This window comes from Vanacampus margaritifer, chromosome 8, assembly GCF_051991255.1.
Source record: "Vanacampus margaritifer isolate UIUO_Vmar chromosome 8, RoL_Vmar_1.0, whole genome shotgun sequence".
Taxonomy (NCBI): Eukaryota; Metazoa; Chordata; class Actinopteri; order Syngnathiformes; family Syngnathidae; genus Vanacampus; species Vanacampus margaritifer.
In genome coordinates, this window is record NC_135439.1 from 14,646,067 (window position 1) to 14,673,497 (window position 27,431).

Here is a 27,431-nt window from a genome sequence, read left to right on the forward strand (position 1 = left end):
TTATACCTAATTTAAGTCCGCCTTTGTTCAGTTAGATTCAGAGCTCAGGTTGGAATGCTTTTCATGTTGGAAGTTTTGTCAAATAAAACATGGACTGCGTAATATTGAGTACATAAAACAACAAGATGACATGACTAAATTTCCTTGATTGACAACACTTAATTTATTTGACAATACTTTCAGAATGTCGAAAAATTTATGAAAAAAATGATATTTTAAATAATGGCAAAATATCAGCATACCTGCCCAAAAAATAAAATAAATATATTTTTATTTTTCATAATACTTTTCTTAAAGATGCGTTGTGCCGTTTAAAAAGGTAATAATAAAGCTTTTTCTACATCATTCATGCTCCACCAATGCCCAGATGAGTATGAAGAGCCCTGACTGTTTTACTCTGACTGCATCAATCAGCTTTGATCTTCCCTTTATAGTATAGTGTTCGGACCCTCACACGGCACAGTTTCTTTGGGGAGGGGCGGAGTTTTTCTTACCTCATTTGAAGTCATATCTTTGTTTGGCAACTGTGACTGTCGCTTTAAGATCGAGCACCTTGAACGAGCCTGACACAGATGTCGCTGTTACACTTTGGACCAGAGGTGGCAGCCGTGAGTAAAAAAGTGACAAACTGCACAAAGATCCTTTAATGCACGTATTAAAGAAAACCCAACAACAATGAGTTTGAAGTAAACAACAAAATGCTTTTTTTGTTTGTTTCTTTTTCCTGGTGCAAAGGGCTCGCTACCATTCAAGGATGGCACAAAACTGTCGAACAAGAAACCTTTTTTTTTTCTCACAAAAATAAATTAGCTCAGAATTGTTTACGTTTTTCCTGCATATCATTCCAAATCTGCAAAAAATGATGAGGCCTACTCAAATTGTATGTAGGGCAGTATAAAAACCAGTGTAAGCGCAACTACGACATTTCTGTCATCTCGTGGCGATTGGTGATATCATAGCTTAAAATTACAGTCGACCCTGCGTATTCACAGTTTGGCACTCACGGATTAGCATGTTTATTTATTTTTTCCCATTTTAAAAAAAAAATAAAAAATTCATATTTTAAATTTTTCCAGATTTTTCCAAAATCTCACCCCCCATTATTTGTGGAAAGCATATCTAGATATGTTTTGCAGTGGTTTGTAATAAATAATAATTTTATTTTTCCCCCAATTTTTTAAAAATTTTATTACACATTGGGCCACTCAGAGTGGGCCACCAGTTACCCATCCCTGATCTAGATGCTACCTGCTGGTGGCTGGGGGGAGTTATACAGCACAAGTACTAGTGGTATCCTTACTCGTATTGGTATCAGTTTGAATAGAGTCGTATCAAACTCATCGCCTAATTGGACAATTTTTAACGATTAATTAATCGATGACATTGTCCATGTGTAGTGCTGGTATTCAGAGACTCAAACATCTCACTGAACATTTAATTTGTAGTGTACATACACAGTCGGGCATTTCAACTTATATTCCTGAGTGACACAGTTTCGTCAGAATTTCTCCTCCTCAGCCATCATCTCCTCCTTCCTCCCTTCCATCATAGTTGAAGGTCATCCTAATAAAGCGCTCTCTCAGGACACGGCTGCTAATTGCTCAGCTGCTTTCACATCCAAATAAAGGCACGCTGCCTTTTTCTCAGCCCTTCATTCCTCCACCGCCCGCCTCACCTTTCTTCCACCACTCTGAGCATCAACCTGACCTCCATTTACCTCTCTGGACACAAGGGGAGAGATGAAGGGGAACTTTCTTTTATGTTTTTTCCATTTTCATCCTCATGATCACGTACACGTGAACTTTACCTTTTTTGGAATGTGCAACCCGTGATTTTTAGGCTCAGATAACTGAAGTGTGCATGAAGTCCGCTCCTTCTACAAATATTTGTGTTGTGTGTACCTTTGTGTCTGTATTCACTGTTTTCAACCGACAGTGGCCGGCAAGCTGGTAAATCACTTACTGCTCTCTGAAGGAAGGGCCCAAGAGTGTATGTTTGCCCCGGTCACACAAACATACACACACACGCCGAGCGATCTCATGGGCGCGGAATGCTCTGTATGTTTACCTATGGCTCCAGAACCCACCTGACCGAGGGAGGCTAATCTTTATGGGCTCTGTAAACAGGGACTTTGTCTTCACAAAAATATTCCACGCAGACATGTGCTCACATACGCAATCAGTCGCAAAAACGCACAGATAAAATCCAGTGCCGCATTCAGTCTGATTCATTTTTCATTATCCTTTCTCACGTCTTCACTTAAGTCAGACTAAAGTCCAAGATAGCTTCTCCCGCACTTGACGGTGCTCTTTGAAGCGAGCCGGTCGCTCGCAGATATTGGCCCACATGTGACGGGACTACGTGTGGGATAATAGCGCTCACCTGTTAGCGCTGGAGAGGGGCCAGGGCAACCGCAGACATCCAGCCCGAGCTGTTCACTGTTAGCCAACCTGTTAGCACTGGCAGGCAGCCAGAGTGGCCCGGAGCACTGCCGTTAGCCTGTTAGCTTTAGCACGCCTTTGAAGTTTACCTGCCTCAAAGCGTGCATAATTTGCGTTCACGGCCAGCTGCAGAGGAAGAAACCGATGATATGGTGCGCTGTGTGTTTGTACGCTTGAGTACAGAGTGTGTTATTGCTTCCTATGTGACCTCATCACTTCTCATTTTAAAACTAATAAGATGCTCAGATATGCTATGCCAGATATTCAACTTATCCCTCCCTGCTCCTCCTGTGTTGAGTTACATTTAACACGTTGAGATGCAGCATAGCTTTATACATTATCTCTTGTGCCGTGTTAAAAGACTTTTGAAAAAAATAAAAAGTATTTATTTGACTTGATCTTTCATCATGTTTTTTTTTCTTCTTCAAAACATTATTTCACAGAAAAAAACATCAAAATGTGGCATATGGTTTTAATATGTATTGGGATTAACAATTTTATCATTTTATTAGAAGCACATAAAAACTAAACTTTGGGAGATTCACTGAAAAAAATACACCGTGTTCTTGCTTGACCTCCAACCTGTTAAACAATTTGTATTTTCTTAGTTAAAACATATTCATTTAATATGACACCCTAAAAATATTAACGACAGTTTTTTAATTATTGATTGATTACAGGGGGCTTAATAAGAACAGAAAATTGTCTCACATTGTTTATAAACCAGTAGGCAGTATCTTTAGTTTCTGGTGATTTATAGTGTACTTCATACACAACATAACTCAATATGCTTCACATGCTGTAATTAAAAATACAACATTTAAAAACAGGTAACAGTGCTAAAGTGATTTAAAAAGCAAAGTGTATAAAAAAAAAAATTAAAAATTGCTTTCTAAATTTACTAAGAGAGCACGCAGCAATACATTTTCGAAAAGATGATTTTAAAAATACTTACAAAAAATTAATCATGGATTTGAGAAAAGAGCATTAATTATCATCTTTACGTATTTAAAAGCAGTGTATTTTGAATCTTTATTAATTCATATTATTCACTCTGATGATATCAGCCAATCAGGGGGCCGTTTATGCCGTACAGCATTTTAGGGCTGTTTTTGAGAAGGCGTATTCTACATGGGATTTTATGCTAAATCGCAATAAGGCACTTAACTGCAATTGTATGTTGTTCAAGTCATATACATACATTATTGAAATAGTAAAATGTCTAGTAGAAAGATACACATTCCCGGAGGTCCAACTTAAGGCCCCCGAAACACGCAAGTGGTGTTTCTGTGATGTTCATAACTGCTTTTACACAAATGCAAATGTACTGCAAAATCTTTTCAGTCAATAAGTTCAACGTTTGCTCTCTCTTTCTAGCGTGTCACATGCGAGATCAATGGCGTCCTAAGAGGCAAGACTTGATTGGTGGGTTTGTTCTGAGGATTGGAATGAGAGCAGAAAGTCGGGGGGAGGGTGTCATGGTTTATGTAGTTGAACTGGTGTGAGACTACGCCACGGGTGTGTAAAATGTCTCCAAATGATGACTCGACTGTGTGGAGTTGAGAAAAACACTGAGTTGACATTTTCAAGAAGAGAAATCCTGAATGTAGGAAGACTTTAGTGGACGCTGACAACGAGCCGCATACAATAAAGAAGCACCTGTCAGGAAATATGTTCATTCGATGACAACACGGACTCCTCCAATTTCTTGTCTTACTTGCTGAGAAATCTGGATGGAACAATGAAAGATCATAGACGTAACCAATATGGATTCTATTTCAGGGTGAGGACTTTCATGTTTTCCAGGGTTGAACCTGCCACTAGTTACCAGGCAGGGAAAGACAAATGATTCAAGAGTAGGATGAAAGCAGATTGGATGGAGTGCACATACTGGTACAGACATTTTTTCCTCCTCCTCGCTCCCTCCCACACTTATTCCCTCACTTCTTTGCCTAATAAGCAGCGTTCCTGTGAGCTGATGCAAGGCGGAGGAAACAGAACAGGCGTTCTGGGACCGCTGGAAATATTCCCACATGAGACATAACATGATAAAGACTTATTATCTCACTAAGCTGCTGTAAACACAGATGCGCGCGTAAATACACACTGTACTGTACACAACTCTCTCGCTTTGCACGCTGGCTCGACGGCTCTCGCAAACAAACTCACACACACACACACACACACTCGGAGTGAACTTGGTGATGAGCGCTGACCAGGAGGAATCTGACAGAGGCAATCCCGCTAACAAAGCCGCAGTGAAGCCGCTCGCTTGGGCATTGAAGTTGTTTGAACTCCCCCCACGCAGGGGGAAGGAGCAGTCAAGAGTTTGGCTGATTATGAGCGCAATCTTTTCGGGAACATCTGAACAAGCTGCATGTCACGACAGGACTGGTAACTGCTCATCAATCACAGCCGTCACATATATACACATATGCAACCTGGCTGTGAGCTAATCTATTACATTACAAAGGTGAGCGTCGGCGGGAACATGTTGAGTCCTATTTTCTCTCTCCTCCATCCCAATTCGACAACTTTTTTTCCTCTATCTCTCTGATCAACCTTGCCTCATCGCTCCATCCCTCTCTCTGTGTCCCCTTGGGCTACGGTGGGAATGCCTCTTCCGCACACACTCACAGGTCAGGGGTTCAGCTCGAGGGGGTCAGATCTTGTCGAAGGCGACGCGCAGACGGAGCGCGCGTCCAGGCACGCCTTTTCACCAGCCGCTGCCAGAAACACTTTAACCTCGAGCTATTGAGTGTGTGCGTGCATCATGGGCCTAATCAAAGACTTCAGGCGAGATTTATGCCCCTGCCTTTTCCCCGACCTCCATTACAGCAGCTTATATACACCCATTAACAGGATATGACAGAGTACACACCCTTTGGAGCGCTGTGTGTGTGAGTGTGTGTGAAAGACAGGTTATGTGCTCACTTCCCCATTAGGTCCCTGTCCACCTGTGAGCTCCTATCTCCGCAGCATATTGCTAATAAGGTCAATGAGGAAGCGCTAGCAGCAGATGGGCGCGCAGTACATTACAGCACAGCGCAGGCCCGATGGGCGGCCGGTGATTCATGCTCAGCGAGACGTGTGATGACGCCAAGAGTTTGTAGCACGCCGCAAAGTCAGTGGATCTGTTGATCACTCAGCACTATGCATGGCTTCATAATATTACCCCGGGGAGTAGTTTGACCTAGCAGGGGTCCGCGCGGAGGCGGGAGAGACGCTTGGGTAGAGGAGTGAGGTTGGAGATTAAGTGACGAGCTTTAAATGTCACAATAACGCTCTACTTCTTAGTCTTAACCTCCCAGGCGGATGGTGCCAGGAGCGAGAGGGGAGGAGGTTCGGAAATACTGCAGTCTTGATTTATGCTCTTCAAGTGACTGCGTATGAAGGAAGCATTCTTGAGCAGACTGTTAGCACCTTGTTCTTCTTAACCACAACAACATGGCTGGAGCACATTTCAAAACATTTTTACTTCAGCTTTTTCAACTTTTTAATTATTTAGTATACCACTATTATACAGTCGACTTTTTTAAATGCTGTTTTTTATAAATAACAGTGGTCAAAGATACAAATAAACTTTTCTAGAGAATTTTTTTGCACTTGTTTCAAATCACATTTTCATAATAATAATAATAATAATAATAATAATAATAATATGCAATATAGTAATAGTTTTAGTAATATTTATGAATTGAAGGTGGGGTCAAGTAAAAAAAAGAAAACATTCTCTTTTCATCTCAGGGGTGGCTATTTTGCCACTCGCTGTCGACTGAAAATGACATCACACTTCCTCATGGCTCAGGTAACGACCAATCACGGATCAGCTTACAAGCTTCACATGACTTAACTACATGTGAGTCGTGATTGGTTGCTACCTAAGTCCTGGGCAATTGTAATGTCATTTTGAGTCAACAACAAGTGGCAAAATGGCCGCCGCCTTAATTCATATTTCACAAACTTAATATTTATCAGAATACCATGGTTAGATTTAGTAATGCGACAAGATTTTTTTTTTACTTCTCTTTTTAAATCTAAAATTGCATAGCTATAAATTATAATACATGGTAAAATCTGTTTTCCGCAAGCTTTTATAGGTCAGAGTTAAAAACAAAAAAAATGAAAATATCTGAAAATCCTGATGTGCTAGAAAAAAAAAGTAAAGTCATTTGTTAAATCAGTGTCAAAAATATGTTTAGGGACGCATAAAGCCATCTCTGATTAAAACTTGCTGTTGACTAGTGTAAATTTGTATTTATTATTATTATTATTTATTTTATAGATTTGTCTGATGTGGAAATAACTGGACTTTACACAGATCTGATCAGCTGAATCAGATCGTCAGATATTTTGCATTTTATGCAGAATCAGTTTATAGGATTTCATTGTTATTATTTTTTCCCAATGCATTTCAATGAGCATCAATTATACGGATATTATGCTAAAAAATAAATAAACAACTTGCTTAAATAGATTGGACAGATTGGTCTAATGACGATGCTCACCTTTGTACTGTAATAGATTAGCTCACAATCTGATCGGTGATCAATTATTGTTTTGTTTTTTTAACTTGTTGATTGGTGATCGGCTCCAAAAACTTGATTGTTTAAAGCCAAGAAATGGCAATGGGCAAGTTCCTGGATTTTCATCACTTGTCGCTGGTAGACTTTTATAATAACAAAAAATACATTCATCAACAGTTTAATATTTGTCTCAACAAAATGAGATCTTCGTATCTTTAGCTCAATAGGAAGAGACTTTGTAGAACTTTATTCCATTCCATTCCAGCACATATTCATTACATTTCCTCCCGGATTGGCTTGGAGAAACCACAGGGTTCTGCTGCCTTGTAATCAGGAATGTGGCATCCATGTCAACTTTAGCAGCAAACGTGACATTGATCTCTAGTTTTATTAGCCGTGATAGCATGAACAGTAAGAAGTTTTGCTCTACACACTATTGCGTGAAAACAGCATTATAATAAGGTCAGAGAAGGTCTGAAACCGAATTAGTTATGGCGGTAGGAATAGAGTGGATTGACAACGGGATAGGTGACAGCAGTTCAAACTTGTAATATCATTTCACACATTTAACTAGCATTGATCCATTTTCTATAAAACCGTGACTGGTGACTTCATCTTGTGGTTGCGCAATCTGTCTGTAATCGAGCCTTCAATTTGCAGATTTTTCCTCAACAGATGTTGTAGATGTTAAGCAGCATTAATGTCACCACAAAAGTCTACTGAGCTGTTTCCAGGCTCAAAAATGAGTTTGAACTATTTATCAAAAAACCCACAGTTGTCATTAATTCTGGTGCTGAGTTAGAGTTGGTGTCTTGTTTGATATTATGACATCCCAGGACTGCCGTTTATCAACAAATCAAATTTTTCGGATGTGACGGCGCATAAGTAAAAGCCATTGTGTGAATAACATGCACCAGAACCACAACATGTCAAAAGTAGAAAACCTTTCTGTGGATTTCACAATTGTTGATCCTTTTAACTTGCATCCTTTCCACCTGCACAATAAAAATGTTTAGGCCTCCGTCCCCCAGCAAGCATGTGGCAACATCCCATTAATGGGGCTGCTCGTTTTCTATCCCAACCTCACCTGCTGTTACATTGAAAATGTGCTTGCACACACACACACACACACATTGCCTCAGAGGCAAAGAAAAGTTGGAATCTCTGATGAAATGTCTTTTATTATTTCCACAGAAGGCACAAGTTGTGCTGTTCTGAAAGCCACACACGCACACAATCCCACAGAGCTTTTGGATAGAACGTCTCAATGGCATTTTGTGTACAGAAACAAACGCATCACAAGTTTCCATCTAAAACTCGGCTGTCGCGTTAATTTCCAAAACTACGTAAGGCAGCAAGGCGAGATTGAGCTTGTCATTAGGAGTTCGCAGCTTGCGTGCTTGCATGAAGGTTTGTTTTGTTTTGTATTAGCCGCGTTCTGTTGGAGTGTGAGTGTGCGCGCGTCTCCCCACTCCCACGCTCGCGCTCCCTAACGATGGCAAATGTGCCGGTGTGTTTGCAAGGCGTTGTTTCTCAAAAAACAACAACACATCCAGGAACGGCGCGTTTTGTCTAGTTTTGTGGAAGGAGGGCGCTCTAATTAGAGAGGCCCTATGAAGGTGCTTCAAACGAGCGTTGTCAAAGAGCAACCTGCTCACGGCTTACACACAGCGCACACATGCCACCTCTGATTATTGGAGAAATGCGTGTTTTATTTAACTATATCGCAGGGTATTAGCAGCCTTGTCAGTTTAGATTTGCTGCCTGTCTGATCCTAATCCGCGCGTACGCTGGCAGACGCGCACATCTCCATGCAGACAAAAAGTCTGCTTCAGGTGTCACTTTGTGGCCACTTGTGCGTGGGTGGCTCATGACCAAAACCCCCTTTTTCACAAATCGCACATGCGCACATGAGTATGGAGGACCAAAACTGCCAAAATTAAAAATAGAAAAATGAATAAATAAACTAAAGTGAAAATAAAAATGGACATACAAATCTAATAAAAAAAATAATACAAAAAATATATATAATATAATAAAAATATATAAATTGAAATAAAAAACACATATATATATATATATATATATATATAAAGTAAAAAATTAAAACAAAATTAAAAACGAGATTAAAAAAATAAAAAATTAATATAAAAAATGTATGTGGAAATAAATATAAAAATAAACATATAAATAGAATTAAATATCAATCAATAAATAAACATATTTATTTAGGCTATTTCATGCTGAAGACGCTCTGTTAGGACAAAATGTTATTCAAATGAAGGGGCGGTCCTGAGCGTCTCTTGGGTTGGACTCCGCCAGTGCAAACTGCTTTTCATTGGTCGAGTGAGTGGGTCGGCAAACAAGGAAGTCAACTTGACAACAAGTTTTGGTGACAGTAGATAAGATAGTCGTCCATTGCTGGAGACTTTCTTGTTCGTTGACCCGCTCACTCGACCAATGATAGGCAGTTTGCAATGGCGGAGTCCAACCCGAGACACGCTTAGGACCGCCCCTTCATTTGAATGACATTTCGTCCTGACAGATCGTCTGCAGCATGAAATAAATAAATGTGAGAGCACAGCATTTTTATTTATTGATTGATATTTAATTCTATTTATATCATTATTTTTGTATTTATTTCCACATTTTTTATATTTATTCTTTGAATCTCGTTTTTTATTTTTTTATACATGTGAATTTTTTAATTTTAAAAATATTTTTTATATCCGTACTGTTTTTCATTTATTTATTTATTAATGTATTTATTTTTAATGTTGGCAGTTTTGGTCCTCCATACATGAGCACACACAATTCACTTCTCTATCTCGGCATGTGTTTGCTTTAGTTTCCAGACTTGTTTACCCTCTCAGATAGGAGCGGGATTTCTGTTTCAAACCGCTTTTGTTTAACCCGTGTTGTTCTCTCCGACCCCCCCGTCTACCATCAGGTGCCAGTGATGATGGTGGAATCGGCCTCTGAGACCATTCGAACGACACCGTCGGGCCAGAACGGAGTCAGCAGCCTCAGCAGCCAATCGGACGGAGGAGGAGGGAGAGAGGGCGGGTCCAACGGGGACACAAATGGAGAGATCAGCCCTGTCGATCTACTGCACCTGCAACAGCAACAGGTGTGTGCGTGTGTGTCTAATCATGACAATCAAGTTGAAGGCCATCCCACTTTTGCAACATATGTACTGTATGTTGTGAAGAACAGGATGTACACACCAGGTTGTTACATAATATACACACGAGGCAGCTTTTGACAAACTGGCTTGTCTGGCCTTTAATCAGCTCCTACTGTTCATTCTTCATTATGCAAACGTTTTCCACTGAGCCCCAATTAGGTTAAAGGAGCCGTTTTTTTTCCAGCGTTGACATCCTCACAGTGCGATGCAAACACATACGAGTGTGTCAGAGTTGTGTGTTCATTTGTTTTATTTTTGTCCCTCATGCATGAAGTGTTTGTCAGTGTTTGTGTGTATGACACATCCGCATGAAGCGTCTCCAGTTAGGTTGTTTATTTTGCTTTGAGTGCGTCAGACTCCACTCACCCACCCTCCACCCCAGAAGCTCTGCATTATATACAACACAAAAACATACACACACAAGCTTGAACCACATCTAATGGTGACAATGAATGAATCATATTTATTTACGTTAAATTTATTTAGTTTTTATTAATTTATTATTGCTATATTTTAGCTTGTGAGACAGACTTCCGCCTTGGGCACTATCGCGTGACATCAATCCAACGGAAATACTAGTGACGTTTGTCTCCATTTGACCAATCAAATGGAATCTAGAAGTCACATGACCACACACAGTCTTTTTTCCAAGCTTTCAGAGTAACTAATTTTCGGGTAACTTTCTTAATTTGTACATTGCCATTTTGCTATTGTCTTTTCATCTGTGTCATTGCAACTTTACTGTATGTACATTACATTTCTATTTGTGTGGGTATTTTAGTTGCTCCACTTGACAAATTTGCGAAAGTTTGCGTTTGCATTTGCCATGACACCTGCTCACGTTCTAGATGAGGAAACCCCTGCCTGCTAAAATAATCTATCCGGCTAATTATTACGATGAAGCCTCAGGCTTTTTATGAACACTCGAGGCCCTTCACTTTCAGTTTTGCCCCACCCCCCCTACTCAACCCTTCCCCTGACTGCATCCTCACCCTGCTTCCTCAGCAACCTTCAGCCAAGGACACACATACACACAGACACACATGAAGTTCTGCACTAATGCACATACATAAACACCCAACCTGTAGCACACACAAAGCGAGTCTTTCTTCTCTCGGACGGGTCTTTGCTCTCGATGTTTTTGCACCTGTGTGTGTGTATGTGTGTGTGTGTATGCTGGTATTTCCTCTCTTGAGCGGGTTACCAACCACAAACATGCCTCCTTCTCTCTTTCCATCTTTTTCTCTTCCTCTCACTGACTGAAGCTCTTTTTTTCACTTCAGTCCACAGTATACTGTGAAAGACAAGCACAACCTTTCCTCCACATTTGAACCACACCTAAAATGTGTTGCAGCTACTTATTAGTAAGCAATAATTATCATAATTAGCAAGCAATCCAACCATTTAACAATGTAAAAGTATATATATATATATATATTTCCCTATGCAAATAATAATAATGGTTTTGGATTTTTCATTATAGTTTTTATTTCATTCTGAATTAAAAAAAAATCTTTTAGTTTTTATTAATTAGTGTTTTAAATTCATTTTCTTGTAATTATTTTTTTAGAGAAAGTTTGTTAGTTTTTATAAATTTTATTTTTTGATTATTTTTTTACTATAAATATCATTAGTATTAGTTTGTTTCATAAATGTAAATTGTAGTTTCAAATATATATTTTTTTAGTTTTTCTTTTTTTTTAAAAGCATTTTCATTTATATCTAATTTCATTTATTTTCGTTTCAGTTATTTCTAGGTTTCACAGGATCAGGATTTTACGGCTGATCACCAATCAACAAGTTTGAATAAAAATGATAATCGATCACCGATTTGATCAGAAGATGGAGCAATATATCGATTTAAAAAACTTTTATATTTACTCTTCCGTACAGTCGACCGCCGTCATTTGCGTGGGATACGGAATGTCCCGTCCCACAATCAGCACAAGCCCGTCAATTGGAATTCTTGCGGGGAAGACATTAAAAAAATAAAAAAAATAAAAAATAAAAAATGCTGATAAACATTGAATATACTGTAACATGCAATGTCTTAATTCATCGATCGGGCAAATTAAGACATTAAAACTGATGACCGATTTAGCATAAAATGCAAAATATCGTCCAATCCCGGTCCAACCGAGCTGATCTAGCTATTTCGTTACTTTCACTAAATACTATAACCTTGGTTGGTAGAAATCACATTATAGTCCTGTTGTCTCAGTTTTACCAGCATAGCTCCACTGAGAAATGCCTTTGCAGTAAATATAGGTAGGCCATAACATTAAGTACATTACACTGTACACACATTATATGATGAGATCTAAAAATAGCTCTCAAAAGTTATTTTTAAATAGGAGTCAGAGAGTTGTTCATTATTGCATCCCATTGGATTATGCAGGTGCTATGTCCGGTGAGTGTTGAGGGTGGCACGAGGCGAGGTCGAAGCGATTGCTAAAACAGCCGCAGGGTTTGAAGGTAAAAGGAGGGGCAAAAGGAAACACGCTGGGAGGGAAGGCGGTGGTCACTTGAAGAGAGGGAATAGAGGGATGAGGGAGGAGTGTAGTGCTGAGACGTGTCAGAAAAAGGGCGCCTGGGCCCCCCTGTGGAATGTGGCCTGTCTGCCTCCCCAGAAAGAACAGAGTAGGGAAGAGGGGGGCCAAAAAACAGTTCTGCCCCATCATGTAGGGGAGAGGAAGGAGGGGGGCAGCCAGAACAAAGAGCGGCGTTACGGGCCGAGGGTACGGAGAGGTGGAAAAGTGAGAGTGTGTTGCACTTTGTTGAGGTGCACGGGTGTAGACATGCGATGATGCATAGCCAAGCAGAAATGTAAGCAGGATAAATCCTCACATACCTCCAAACGGTATGTGTGTTCTGACGAGAACCAGGTGTCTTCACTACTTTCCTTTTCCTTACATCTCTCATCCGCCTCCCCCCGCCCCGTTTTTGTAGTAAACGACTACAGTACATTGCTGTCTCCTCTTTTTCCCTCGCCATCAATTAATGGCTTCTGGTGTTCCAGCCGCCACAGTAGTAGTAGCAGCTGGCGATGACAGCAAAAGAGGGGAGAGGAAGGAGAGAGAAATGGCGACAAAAAGGTGCCGTTTCCTTTCAGGAGTGCCACTCATCAGTTTGAGCTTTTCCTCCTTTCTCTCTCTCTCTCTCTCTCTCTCTCTCTCTCTCGCTTTTTGCCTTGGCCTTAAGTTACTCCTGCAGGCAAATAGAAAGTGAGAGGCACGTAGTCGTCATGCTCTGCCTTCCCCAAGGCTATCAAAGGCACAATGGTTTAGGAAAAAAGCAGTTTTACAAATTGGTCTGGACCTTCCATCCCTACTCCCATTTGTCATCTTCTATTTTTTTAATGCCGTCTATCCTTGCTTTAGCCCTTCATACGCACATCACTCGCTCACACATATAACATCTTTGCAATGCCATAAGGTCTTCAGCAGCCAATAACCATCGCTGTTAAGTGACAAGAACTACTTGAACCCAAAATAATTCTTTAGTCTTAATCGGCCAAAAGGCCAACAAACACATAACAAAAATATAACATTCACCGTCATAACAAAACCAATAGCCCTTAAACTTGTCTTGCGAAGTGCCTACAGCGATCATTTAAAAGCCTGCATGTCCAAACGTCACTGAATCTATCTATCTATCTATCTATCTATCTATCTATCTATCTATCTATCTATCTATCTATCTATCTATCTATCTATCTATCTATCTATCTATCTATCTATCTATCTATCTATCTATCTATCTATCTATCCATCCATCTGATATGACGTTTTTCATTGACCGTTTCTGCAAAATGTTGCAAATTTGTTCACTGCAATTCGAATTTCAATGTCAGCAAACTAGTCCTTGATGGTTAGCCACTCATCAAAAGTAGTAGAACCTTGTTCATTGTGTGACAATTCCGTCAGTTCACGCCGGCTACATTGCTTGGTGTGCGGCGGGGCCTTGGTCTTAGGAATCGGTTCTGAGACGGTGTCAGTGTTTTCTCTCAGAGGCTCAAACTCAAATTGATCCAGTTGGAGCTATTGGACACCTTGTTACCTGTATAATCACCAAACTAATGTATGAACCCCAACGAGTCAATTTTTGCCACAATATCAAGGACTGGTTTTCACCGGGTACTCCGGTTTCCTCCCACATTCCAAAAACATGCATGGCAGGTTAATTGAACACTCCAAATTGTCCCTAGGTGTGAATGTGAGTGTGGTTGTTCGTCTCTGTGTGCCCTGCGATTGGCTGGCAACCAGTTCAGGGTGTACCCCGCCTACTGCCCGAAGCCAGCTGGGATAGGCTCCAGCACCCCCGCGACCCTAGTGAGGAAAAGCGGCCAAGAAAATGGATGGATGGATGGATGGATATCAAGGACTGTGTGGAAATGAGGGGAGCCGCTTCGATTGGCCAGGAGTCGATTGTGTTCCATCTCACAATGGCATGAATGCCCTCTTCCACTTGCAAAAATTAGTGAAAATACCAAAAGAAAGACAACTCCACCCATGTGCACAATTAGACTACAAAAATAGAGCACCATGTCTTCATTCTCAATCATCCCTATAAAGTTGTCAACGCATCCTCAACCTCAAATTGGTCCTGACGAAGCAAGGTGGACAAGTATAGACTGTACTCACACACACATGCAGACACTCTCACATGTGCACATGGGTGATGTGAGTTAATGAAGGGTGTAATTAAGTAGCCGCAGTGATGACTGGAGATCGGGGTAGGGGGGGTGGGGGGATGATACAGATCTCAGATATACACAAACACCGATAATATGATAAGTGTTCCAGGCGCATGTGTGAAAGGGCTGCAGATCAGTCCAACGCATGATTGGCTGGTTATGGTGGAGGCGGGGTGCAGGGAAGACTTGCAAAGTAATGGGAGGTGAATGCTGGTCACTGGGACACTAATGTCCTGTTTGACCTCCAGATCTCCGCTACAGTTCACTTTCAGGTCAAGGGGTGTACAGGAGAGAGGGGTGACGGGGTGAGGGCTCAAAAGAAAGCGAGAGACATTTCCTGACAACGCATTCTGATTTCTTAGTGCTGTGGGATTTCATTTAATCACATTATGCTTGTGCATCTGCATGAGCAGTGGAGTCCCCGTGCACATTGCTGCGTGCACTTCCCTCAATACGACCGTGTGTGTGTGTGTGTGTGTGTGTGTAGCCCCCAGTATGCGCATGCATGTTTCCCACTGACATGCACAGGCCACTAAATCAGTGGCGGGCCTCTCTCTGAGTGCTGTCACCTCCTAAAAGCGTTGCATCGGTCTCAGCCAGGCTGTCCTCTTTATGATTGAGGTCAATGTAGTTCAGGGGTCACCAGAGGCCAGGCCGGGTTGCCAAGCATCACAGAACACCCACTGCTGGATGGACCACAGTACAAAGAACACTATAGTGCACCAACTTCCTCCAAGAGTCTCCAAAGCAGCAGTGACACTATTTTTTTTCTTTTCTGACTTTTGCTCCCCTAAAGACACTCGAATATAGCTAAACTTCAGATATATGACAGGCTTCGTAATTGCTTTCTTATTCAGGTGTTAAATACAAAATGATTTATACATTTCTTTTTTCAGTTAAATCCAGTTTTCATTTAAATGGCATACAAACTGACAAAGGACTCTAAGAAGTTGTGTTTTACCAAAGTGTGAAACTGCCAATGTGGAGTACACATTTTTGACTGGCAATCTCATTTTGAATGTATTTAAATTAGCACTGTCAAAGTTAAAGTGCTAATTCAGTGATTAATCACAAAAAATATCCCATTATTCATGTATTAACACAGATTAGTCACACTATTAATTTTGACCATAGATTACCCTTTAGCTTGAAGGCGGATGGTTACGTTAAAGGTAGCACAGGTTGTGTTTGAGCAATAAACACAACTACGTGCATTAAAGTAAACCATTTACTTTTAATGTTTGCGTATGACATCCGGAATATTTGTTCATGTCAAAATATTGGTGTCATCCCCCCCCTCCATTATGCAAGTAATGAACTGGTTAGAAAAAGAGGAGGATAAGCGTGTGCAGTGGATCACATTTTTTTGAAGACATCTTCATAACATTAAATGTAGAAAGAATTAGCACATAACCGGTGCTTTTGTGTTTAATCATGATTAATCAAAATTCTAAGATCTGATTGATTTTTTTTATTGTTTGACAGCTCTAATTTGAATACATTCAAACAAGCTTGCAAATACGTTCAAACGTACTTGTAGACTAAATGCTAAAAACATAGCATTGTACTCCATAATGCCATGGGGTGTTGACTTGCGCATGGCATTATGGGAAAAAATGTCGAACAGACATCACGAACTGCAGACATAATGATAAAACCATAAAAATGAATAATAAACGATGTTTACAGACTTACTTTTCGACATTATATAATGTAGGCTCAATCCCTAAAAAAAAAAAGAAGCCTTTTTAAAAAAAAAACTTTTAGAACATTTAGAAGTTATTATGTCCATTATGGACAACAATGCTATGCTTTTAGTATTTAGCCTACCAGTACGTTCAAGCGGTTTTGCTTACACTTTCGTAGTACATTCAGTTCTAAGATATTTGGTATTGCTATATGTAGATATTGTTTTGAAATGATCTAAATATAAAAAAAAAAGTTTAATAGCTAATTAGGTTGTTATACATTATGCTGTCAGTTATAAGAATCCTCATACTGTATATGACTGATATAAATCATTTCACAATTTTTTATTACATTGATTATACAAAAAAATACGAATAAAGAATTAACAATTGCAAATATTTTTCAATATATTCAACTCAACTTTATTTATAGAGCACGCAACCACCACCGCATACGGGGCGGCATGGCTCAGTGGTAGAATGGTCGTCTCCGATCCGTGAGGTTGTGCGTTCGATCCTCACCCCTGGTGACCTATGCGGAAGTGTCGCCGAGCAAGACACTGAACCCCGATTTGATCCCAGTGGACCTGGCAGCGCCCTGTGAGGCAGCAGCCGACCACGGGTGTGTGAATGGGTGAATGTGAGGTTATGCAAAGCACTTTGGGCACTGTAGCTAAAAAATGCTATATAAATAGCAATCCATTCCATAAATAGCAGTCCACAAAGTGCTGTACACGGAGTAAAAATCCATCCTTAACCAAACATACAAAAACAGACAGTCCAAACAATACATTCAGTTTATAACAAGCATACCTCGTCTAACACAATTTACAGCTAAAAGATACTCATTCACGAAATGAATTCAGAGATGCGTGATTGACCTTAGTGCACAGTTTTGATGACCTTTTTTTGCTGTTAGTTCATTGAGTCTGATCGGGACCGAATTCCTTCATTTGCTTCATCATACGCGCTTGTGTGGTTTTCAAGCGCAGCCGTGATTCTATCCATTTCTGAGCTGATCAAAAATGCCATCATAGAGAGTGTGACTTGACCAAAAGTGTATAAAACACACTTGAACTGGCTCACTGTCTGCTTTGAGTCTACAATCCAGCGACAAGGCTACACGGATAAATCGTAGACGGACTGAAGAAATGGTTCAGCAGGCCAGATAAGCTTGCATGGACACAGTCACGGTTGGTTGACCCAGTCAGCCAAGAGGCTCTGAGACAAGAAAAGACAGATAGCAAGCCAGCTAAAAAGGATACGTGTGTGCGTGTGCGTGTGTGAGTGTGTGTCTGCCCCCGCCTTTGTTGTGGAGACTGAGTTATAAACACTTGCCTGGGCACCTGGAGTGCTGAGGTTGGCTTTGGTTGCCATGGGAGTGTTTAGAAGCACTTAAGCTCAGAGGGCCTGCCTGCGCTGTCAGGTAAATAACACACACACACAAGCAGGGGCAGGCTTGCCGAAATGTCAGGGTTTTTTTGGGAGGGGGAAGTAAAATGTTGACTGTTCAGTTAATCTGCGGAGGGCATCGCCATAGTAACAGTTTTAAGGGTTCAACGAGCAAAGCTGGATTCTCTTTTGGTGTCCTGTATGTGTAGTAATTAGCCACTACTTGTTTTTGTTTTCAGGTATAAAAGCAGCAGCCCATGTTGCAATCATTTGATAGACTTTTTTTTTCTTTAGAACTTCTTTAGAGGCAAGTGGATCAAACAGGTCACATGATGTCTCAACTCTACTTTCTCAAAATCCTTCATTACAGCACTCGCCGTCTCACAAAGAGGTGGACATCGAGAGGCGAGTGCCTTAAGACAGAAGAGCAACAAATAAAAAGTGGCAGATTAGTAACCCAGGAAACGACATGCACGCAATAGATAGGTCTAAAGTGAAGCTAATTAGCTAGCGTGTGTCAGCTCTTCGTGTGGGCAATTTTCAGGCAGAGGTTAGGGAGGAGAACGAACAAATGATTTTGTCAAGAAATTCTTTGTAAAAATAATAATATTGTAGGATACAAATTTTCAAAAATAGCTTGGTAAATGTGGTTATTTTAAGTCATCATTTATAAAACACTTCCATAAGTTATTGCAGGAACACAAACAGAAATATTTTGCACTATGGGGTAAATTCCACAGAGGAGGCGGGATTTCCGACTTCCTGGTTTTCACACATCAGCTTTGTTACCATTTTCTGTTTGCGACGTGTGGGCCGCATCCCAGTTCTTGCGCTTCCGCCTTTGTGCCCCTCGGTTGCGCTTTCCCGTCCAGGGGTGCGAGTGTGTAGTGTGTCTGTCTCAGTTGTCCGAAGCATTGCAGAGAGTTGAGACGCCGGATGGGGGGGCGCTGGGTTGGTTTGGTGCGAGTGTTTTATATCTGTACAATAAAACTTTTTATACTCTTAACATAAAACTGGAAAAAATGCTAAATTGATCTTTTAGTCATTGATACATTAATTTCATAATAATTCATAAAATTGAGTAAAAATTAAAAAGATATACTGTACTGTAAAAAAAAAAACAAGTGTGATATTGATTTGTGTTGAGGTCATTTTTCTGCCACTAGATGGCATAATTGCATTTGTAAGACGTTGGTGACAGCACAGTGCATTTTTCTTTTCATATTAAGAGCTACAGTATCTAATCTTTAACATGAAGTAACTTGTGAAATTCATTTTAAAACATTTTTAAAATAGTAAAATATAAATAAATTTAATACTGCTAAATTTTGACGTGGATGTGTCTGCTGCGTTGTGATTGGAATTCCTCCAGTACAGGCTTTCCAAATAAGGGGCGGTCATTAATCAAAAGATTTTGTGGCGTTAAAGGAACTTTAAATTAACTCAATATTAATGCAATAATTTTGACACCCTTATATATATGATTTGTAATTGCATTAAAATTTGTAAAATTTTTCCACTAATTATATCATTGAAAAGAAACCACTTCCTCTTTTTGGAAGATCCCCCACCCACCCCTGCTTCTGAAGTTGAAGGTCTTATGCTTGCCCATCCGTACGACGTTTTGTACTTTAGACCACTTCCGCAGTGTGTGCGTGTGTGTCTGTCTGTGTGTGTGTGTGTGTGTGGCGCAGGGCTGGGTGTGAGGGTGTGTCCTGCCTGCCCCCAAGCCACAGCCAGGTGTAAAAACTCTCTGAACCAAGAACATGAAACAAGTTTATTTCTATCGAGGCAAGCAGGCAATACTTTTACAGGCCACTAATGAATAACTTTTTTTTCTTCTCGGAATATAATAATAATACGCCGTTGTGCATACTTTTGTCTTCCTGTGTATGTGTGTGCGTTCTCGTGCACATGACAGACAGTCTCTGTTTACGTCTAAGTACGCAGTAGTCTCCTGAGCCAGGTCTTGGCAGTTTCTTGCACGTGTTATTAGTTAAATTTTTTACTCTCTCCTTTTGGTTATTAATAATAACAACAGTTAAACGGCTTCCATATGTGCGGCCTGGTTGCCAGGTTGGACCTGTGCTCATCATGGCGTGGCCCACACAGGCTCCCTCTAAGGGGTTACTCTTGTTGGGGAGGAGGAACGCTTTCATCTGTGGAGGTCAACCAAATAAGAGCAAAGTGGCCTTTTCTGTCCTGGAGCATGACCAAGCTACTAAACTGTCCTAGCTTATACATGTACATGATGAGGGTGAACTGATAGAATGCTCAAGGTACGGTGTGTATGTGTGCGTGTGTGTGTGTGTGTGTGTGTTCCACTGTGGGCTGTCTGGAGTGAGACCTTCCTCTCTTGCCAACAAACGAGCTGTTTTGGAAACCACAGGGAAACGGCATACAGTATGTCCATATAATGTATGACGTGTGTGTAAATGTAGACCTATTTGCCATCAATTAGCCACTTGGACTGCAAAGAGGCTCAGAGTACAGTGGAAGCCCCTTTTTATATTGTCAGGAAGGGAGTTTCTGGCTATTTCTAGCCCTTCTCACCCCGATGGATTCCGTAAATGTTGAGAATCCATTTGAAGTTACTACTTTTTAAATTTTGACATGCGAGTTTGATGGTAAATTATGTAATGATATAAAGCAGTCCTGGGTATTCAGTCATCCGGCATTTATGAGCAGGTCTATACCCCAGCGAATCAATAGAAACGTTAGATGAGTGTCGGGAAGGGGAGGTTTTCTCATTCCGCCGCACTGAAGAGAACCATCTGGAAAACAACGTCCTTCCTGGATTTTCAAACAGGTCGCTTTTGTGAAAAATAGGATGTGGAGAGAAAAAAAATCTCAAATCGGCGAGCATTACAGCATATTTTGATGTTCCTTTTAGAGTTTGTGAGTTTTTATTGCGTTGGCTCTCGAGCACGGTCTTTTCCTCTCTTTAATGGTCAGTCTGGGCCCAAAGAAGCTGGTTGCAGCCATTTGAAAAACCTCAACTCTCTAACGGAGACTTTATATTGCGGAAACATTACATTAAATAACTGCATAGGAGAGCGTTGCGGTTGGCTGATGTTTCTGTAGGTGTCCCAGATAGCAAGAGATTGAGGTGCCATGCTCCTTCTGGAGGTGGGGAACGGGTTTGAAGTCGCGCTGAGTGGAAACAAATGGTTGCAAAAGCTGGTGAGGGAGATGATTAATTCCAGAGAAAGAGAAGCCCTTGTGTGAGGACGACTCAGACGAACGGGGCAAAAACTTGGCACAGCCTCGTTTGTTTGTAACTCACTGTAAAATTGGGGGGCTTTAGCAGGATTGGACTGCGTCTGCTCATATATGTTTACGTCCAGGAAATATTGACCCACTTGCCGTTTTTAGACGAGTCTGCGCCATAGCAACAATGACAACACAAAATTCAACTATTTAGTTTCGGTTAGCGAACAGATTCATTTTGACAGTTGGCATAACGATTCAAGTTTTAAATGATGCTGCCAGCTGTTTAGCAAATGTATTTTCCATTGCTTTTGCCCACCGCTCTAAAAAATATTGAAATCTCCAAAGGTCAATGAACCATAGTCTGAGATGATATAAATTAATCCCGCATACCTCATTTTAACTCAGTAGAACACTGGGATTGTTTTTCTACTGGAGTATAATGGTCATGATTTTTAAAATCTGCAAAAGTTACTCAATTCAAAAAGGTATTATCACTATTTAAATCCTTGGTATGTATTTCAATAATTTTCCCCTGCACAGTCCAATGAGAAGCACTATAAGAGATGAATGAAAAATTCTCACTTTATGAGGTATAACTTTAACAATATTTTATACAAGAAAGGCTTAATACTTCTCATTAGCAGTACTTGCTGGTAAGTTACATGTGCAGTATTAGGTCAAAGTTTTCCAGCATTTTTGAGCCAAGGCACCTTTTTAAAATCTTACGGCACACCACCAAATGAAAATAGAACATTGCCACGAATACTGAAATTATGATGAATGTGAATGTGAATACAGTACTGTATGTAAAGTGTGGGCTTGCTTAAGTGTATATGAGGCTAATTTACTTGCAGGAAGCTCATGAAATATTCTGAATGGCAACAGGGGAATACACACGTTCATTTTAACTTCTGCCATTTTATGGAAGAGCATTTATAATTATTATCCATGCAACTTTATGGCACATGGCACATAGATAGATTTTTAATGAATAAGTCCTCATTTTCAGACAAATAAAGTAAAATTAGACCACTTCCCTCCACACCCCTAACAATCTCTCATGACTACTTTATTCATCTCTTTGTGATGCAGCATATTATCAATAATTAAACATATAGATAAGATTCTGATGGTATGATAACCATGAGCAAAAAAAAAATTGCTGTATCACAGTATTAAAATTACAAAATGACCTTTTTTTAAATACAGGTATTTGGGTGAGTAAAAATAGCATTCCCCCATTGAGCACCATCTATTCTAATTTTAAGCAAAATATAGAATATTTGATACAGAAAAAAATGTGTAGCATTTTAAGTTTGAATGAATCAATGTATAAATGAATGAATCAATCAATAAAAATAAATGAATGAAAAAATAATAAATAATAAATAATAAATAATAAATAAATAAATAAATAATAAATAATAAATAATAAATAATAAATAATAAATAATAAATGATAAATGATAAATAATAAATAATAAATAATAAATAATAAATAATAAATAAATGTTAACATTCATCTTCTGTTTTCATTTTGGTGAGCTATTTTTAGAACAGATCTACATGCTACTGATATTGTCATTCGAGCTAACTAGTACCCACTGGCACCATTTTATTTATTAAAAAAAAATGAGGACAATGCACGTTAATCAGAGCAAAACATCAGTGTTTGCAGTGTCTTCGTCTTTCCTCCTCCCTCTTCCTCCACCGTGAGGAGTAAAATATTAATAATTGGAGGCAATTAAATTTAAAAAAAGCAGCTTGTTTACTCAACACTGCAAGCAACCAATCATATTGTGCCCTACTTGGATGCCCTCTCAAAAAAAGAGAAGAGCTCATTACAGGTGACAGCCAGGCTCAGCGGTTATTAAAACCTTGACTTTTTAAAAGCATAATAAACCATCAAACCCGTACAATGGCGAGTTCCAAGGCGCATACACTTCTAAGGCCTGGTATTGGTATTAAAACGGCATTGTCCTTAGACTAGTAAAAAAACAAGTAGGACTTTAATAGTCTGTCAGTCCAAGTAAAGGTGGATTTAGTTTGGCGGTGCACCCATGATGATGCCCAGCGGACAGGGGATAGTAGGGATCACGGGGGTGACCCGGGAGGAAGGGCAGCTTTGACCCAGCTCTAGCTTGGCTTCAGCTTCAATAACAGCCTTCAAAAAAGTGACGAAACGAAAGAAAAGATTGTAAAGAAAAAAAGTCCCGCCCCTCCCCTGTGAAGCCACGTCTCCTGCCGATCCAAAATCAGAAAGCATGCAGGCCTGTAGAGAAGCAGCTGGGTGTGACGGGCTTTTCTCTGCATCTTCACCCACAATATCCATCCCCTTTTCCTGCACTCCCCTGGGGGAGGAGCAGATCTATATGGATAAAAGTGTATTACAGGCCCTTCTCCATTCACACATACTGTACTCGCGCTGCGTTTTGTGCACTTGCTCAGTTGAGCCCAGTCATGAAACAACGGGCCTCTCACTCCGCTCCCCCCCCCCCCAAATTCTTCTTGGTCAAAGTGAAGAAATGCGATACCACCTGCCTCCTCCTTCTCCCCCAAGGACAGCAACCCTGTGCTCGCCCCAGGGACTGTTTACCGAAGAGGGAGGGAGGGTTGTGGAGTGGATGGTTGGAGTATAGGGGAGGTGAGAGGGGGCCACGTTTGTTTCGTTTTGGCCATCAACAATGGACCTCAGTCAGTGCTGATGGATTACTCCAACATATGGTACCCACCTGTCTTTTCCCTCCCTATTTGAGACTTCACTCTGTTTAGATTACTTTGCTTCTCTCTGCCTGTCTCACCCAAACACACTGGATGGATTAAAGACTAGATTCATCACACAGACACACACACATGCACATGCAAACACACACACAGACCTGTTTGCTTTAGAAACCTGAACCAGACACGCACACACACACACACACACACACACACACACACTGTCAAATGGAGTGAAAAGGAGCTCATCCGAGCATTTTTTGTGTGTGCCATGGACAAAATGTCCACACAAACAGAAATGTCCACAGCATAAAGGGGCAAAGTCAAGTTCTGTGTCGCACAGACAGAAAAAAAAAGCACAAATGAAGTAGCAGGTTAAGTTCAAGCAGGAGATATAGTCCTTTATTTACACAGAGGGTGTGCAGAAGTCATTCTGTAAACGCGACAGTCCCGTATTGAGCCTTCCTTGCGGATTTCACCAGCCCCATTGTTTTGTCCCACTATCCCGTCCTGGCATCCCATTTTTCTTTCTAGTCCAGTCAGCAAGCCAATTTTTGGGGCCCTAGGTATATAAATCACACGGTTGTCATTGCAAGTCATACGATAAACTTCACGCTAGCTGGCGTGTTTTTGTCAAACCGGAACTACAACTACTTTCTGCTTCTGTGTCAAGAATCATGTGAAATATAGTCCTACTAGCATAATGCTGCAGTCGCCAATCAGACCCAACACAAGCTGAGGCGCGAGGTAAACAACATTGACTTGTTTAGCGCTGTTGAACTGTCAACCAAGATAGCATTAGCATTAGCTAAAGTAATAACACAAACACATTGACTAGCGATTAAATTTGTTATAAATACTTCCTGGTAAGAATGTATTGTATTTTTGATTTTTAGCGAAATTGTAAATTTGAAAATCTGATTCAATGGTAAATGGAGTACACTTATAACGCTTTATCTACACCATTACATCATATATTGTCCAAGGCGCTTTACCAAGCCTCATATTCACTTGTGTCTTTTAAAACATGAACAGAGTTGACGCGCTGACACAGCTGCAATAACCAATGGAAATGTTTTCTTTAAAATTTTTAAATAACTTACTTTAACTTCCAGTATCCCTCACCATACACTGGCCCACGACAGAACCAAGGCTGTTTTTTCCTTTTTGGTGAAGTTTTAAATCCGCCTGTTGTAGCAGGTAGCTTGCACAAAGCTAGCCTAGCTTGAATCCTCTCCTGTCCAGCGTCCAAGTTTGCCAACTCCTTCTTGCTAGGATGTCGTCAGACTCGAACAGCAAAGTAGCGACAAAGGCGTTAATACACTGCCTAGATGAGCTTTATTGACTGATTGCTGAACAGTTTAATATAAATGCTCATTAGCTAGCTAAACATGGCCGTACACACGCAAACACTTCCGGGTGACGGGTTTGGAAGTGTGCGCGTCACACGACAAGATGCTATGATTCCGTCTCACTCGAAACCGAAAATTCTGATTTGCCATTTGTTTTTAACTGCCAATACACATCTCAATTGGACTTGACAAAACTAAATAAAATATTTCTTCTTTTCTCCAAATGGATCTTCTTTACTGGTCCTCCCTCGCGCCCTCGTTAAAAAGAAACTTAGTTGTCAGCTGTTTTTCACAAACCTAGTTACAGTTTGAAACTGGTCCCCACCGTAGCCATGTGTGTATGTGTGTGTGTGTGTGTGTGTATGTGGGTGACCCTGCTGAATTAAAAAAAATGCACTGTTATTAAAGGCTGTGTCAGGGGCGATGATTTACAGAGGTGAGCGATGACAAGTCAGAAGAGCACACACACACACACACGCGTACACACACACTCACACTGTGTGCTCTCAGGCCTCCAAGCTGAGCGCTGACCTCGTCACCCCTCCTTCCCCTTCCTCCTCCTCCTCCTCCTCCTCCTCCTACCTCTCTCACTCTCATAAAACCTGTCTGACACCATTGATGTGCATGTGTGTACGTGTGTGTGTGTGTGTGTGTGCATGTTTGTGAGCATGTGTGTGTGTGCTCTTCGGCAGCACAAAGACTCTGTTGTTGGGCCTCCCTCTTAGGCCTCTCTCATATTTTCTTTAAAGGTGCAGTGCGCCCCCAGGAATGCCACAGGGGGAACAGAGAGTTGGGTTGGGGGGTGGGGGTGGGGGTGGAGTTGTATGTGTGTATGCGTGTGTACGTTACAATGCTGCAGCTCACCCAGGTCACGGAGAGAAAAAGAGATGGTGAAGATGAGAGACGAGGAATGAGTGAAGAGGGCCAACAACGAGGAGAGCTTCTTGACTACGTTGAAATGAGTGTGTGCACATGCATAATTGCGCGCCTGCGTGTGTGTTCAGGACTGTGGGCCACCACCATTCCACAAACTTTGACACAGAAGACAGCCACCAAAATACAGATATTCACTATATTGTATAGTTATTGATGGATCAACTTTTCAAGACATTTTCTCACTAAACCATGTGGTCACTGTTTTTTTAAAGGGTGTATAATAATACTCAAGTAAACTTTTGTGGCATGTAGTGGGGATAGGGACAGTTGCTGAAGGTGTTTGAAGAGAGGTGTCAACTTTTTAAATGTGTAGTTAAGTCAAAAATATGTTCCCCGACTAGTCTAAACACGATATTCTGATTCATATTGTCTTTCTAGAATATCAATTAAGCAACAAAATCCACTCGATTTTAGCCATCTCTGGGGGTGGCCATTTTGTCACTTACTGTTGACATCACAGTGCCAGGTGAGATGTGATTAGCAAGTGGCAAAATGGCCGCCCCCTGAGAATGACAAAAAACAGGTCGATTTTGCTGCTTACTTCCTCAGTTTTATCCTCCAGAGGTATTTTAAGGTAATTTTTGACTATAATTTACACTATGTGTAAGTGTACAAAAACATGTAAATAAAAAGTGTCCTGTGTTCTAAAGAGTTCTAAACGTTAAAATGACATTGCACGTAAGCGACATTTGTGTGTATGCGATCAGCCCATCGGTGGCCTCTTACTTAATAAGTCACCAAGCAGTGCGTCATTGTACTGTTTGCCAACACTAAAAGTGTAGACATGTCCACTATATATCTACAGCCAACTTGTGTTTACTCTCACACCTCCACAACTGTGGAATTTGGGAGATGTACACTCCCGCTTCACACTCAATTTTATGCTCATTTCCCATTTTGTGTGGAAACGCGTGAGTCGAGCAGTTCATCCGGCAAAGAACGATGCAAAATGGTGACTTGTCACAATTCAAATTTGACAACCATCCAGTGTTTTTGTTTTGTTTTGTTTTCATTTACTTTACTAGGTTGATTTTTTTATTTTTTTGTGCTGGAAGTCAAACCTTGTGTCAAACTGCTCGAGTGAAGTTAAAAGAAAATGGAGAACGGTACTGTAATGCCCGCACGTAGGCAAAAAAAAAGTTGAAACTTTGTACTTGTACTTACTAAGTTGTACTTTCAGTCATTTATTGAACGGAACAAATAGTCCATAGACACAAAATATTCGAAACACTCGCAAGGGTCTGCTGCAGAAAGTCAACTCATGCCCGGATGTTCAAAT

The 27,431-nt window shown here is 40.6% G+C and overlaps 1 protein-coding gene across 1 annotated transcript in view; it reads left to right on the top strand.

The window, feature by feature from the left end:
• The window catches only part of foxp4 (forkhead box P4), a 121,289-nt gene that overhangs the window by 33,277 nt on the left and 60,581 nt on the right, over window positions 1-27,431 (top strand). Inside the window, exon 2 of the mRNA XM_077573578.1 lies at window positions 9,918-10,097. Coding sequence (XP_077429704.1) covers window positions 9,927-10,097 — 171 coding nt within the window. The 5' untranslated portion in view covers window positions 9,918-9,926. The remainder of the gene's footprint in view (window positions 1-9,917; window positions 10,098-27,431) is intronic.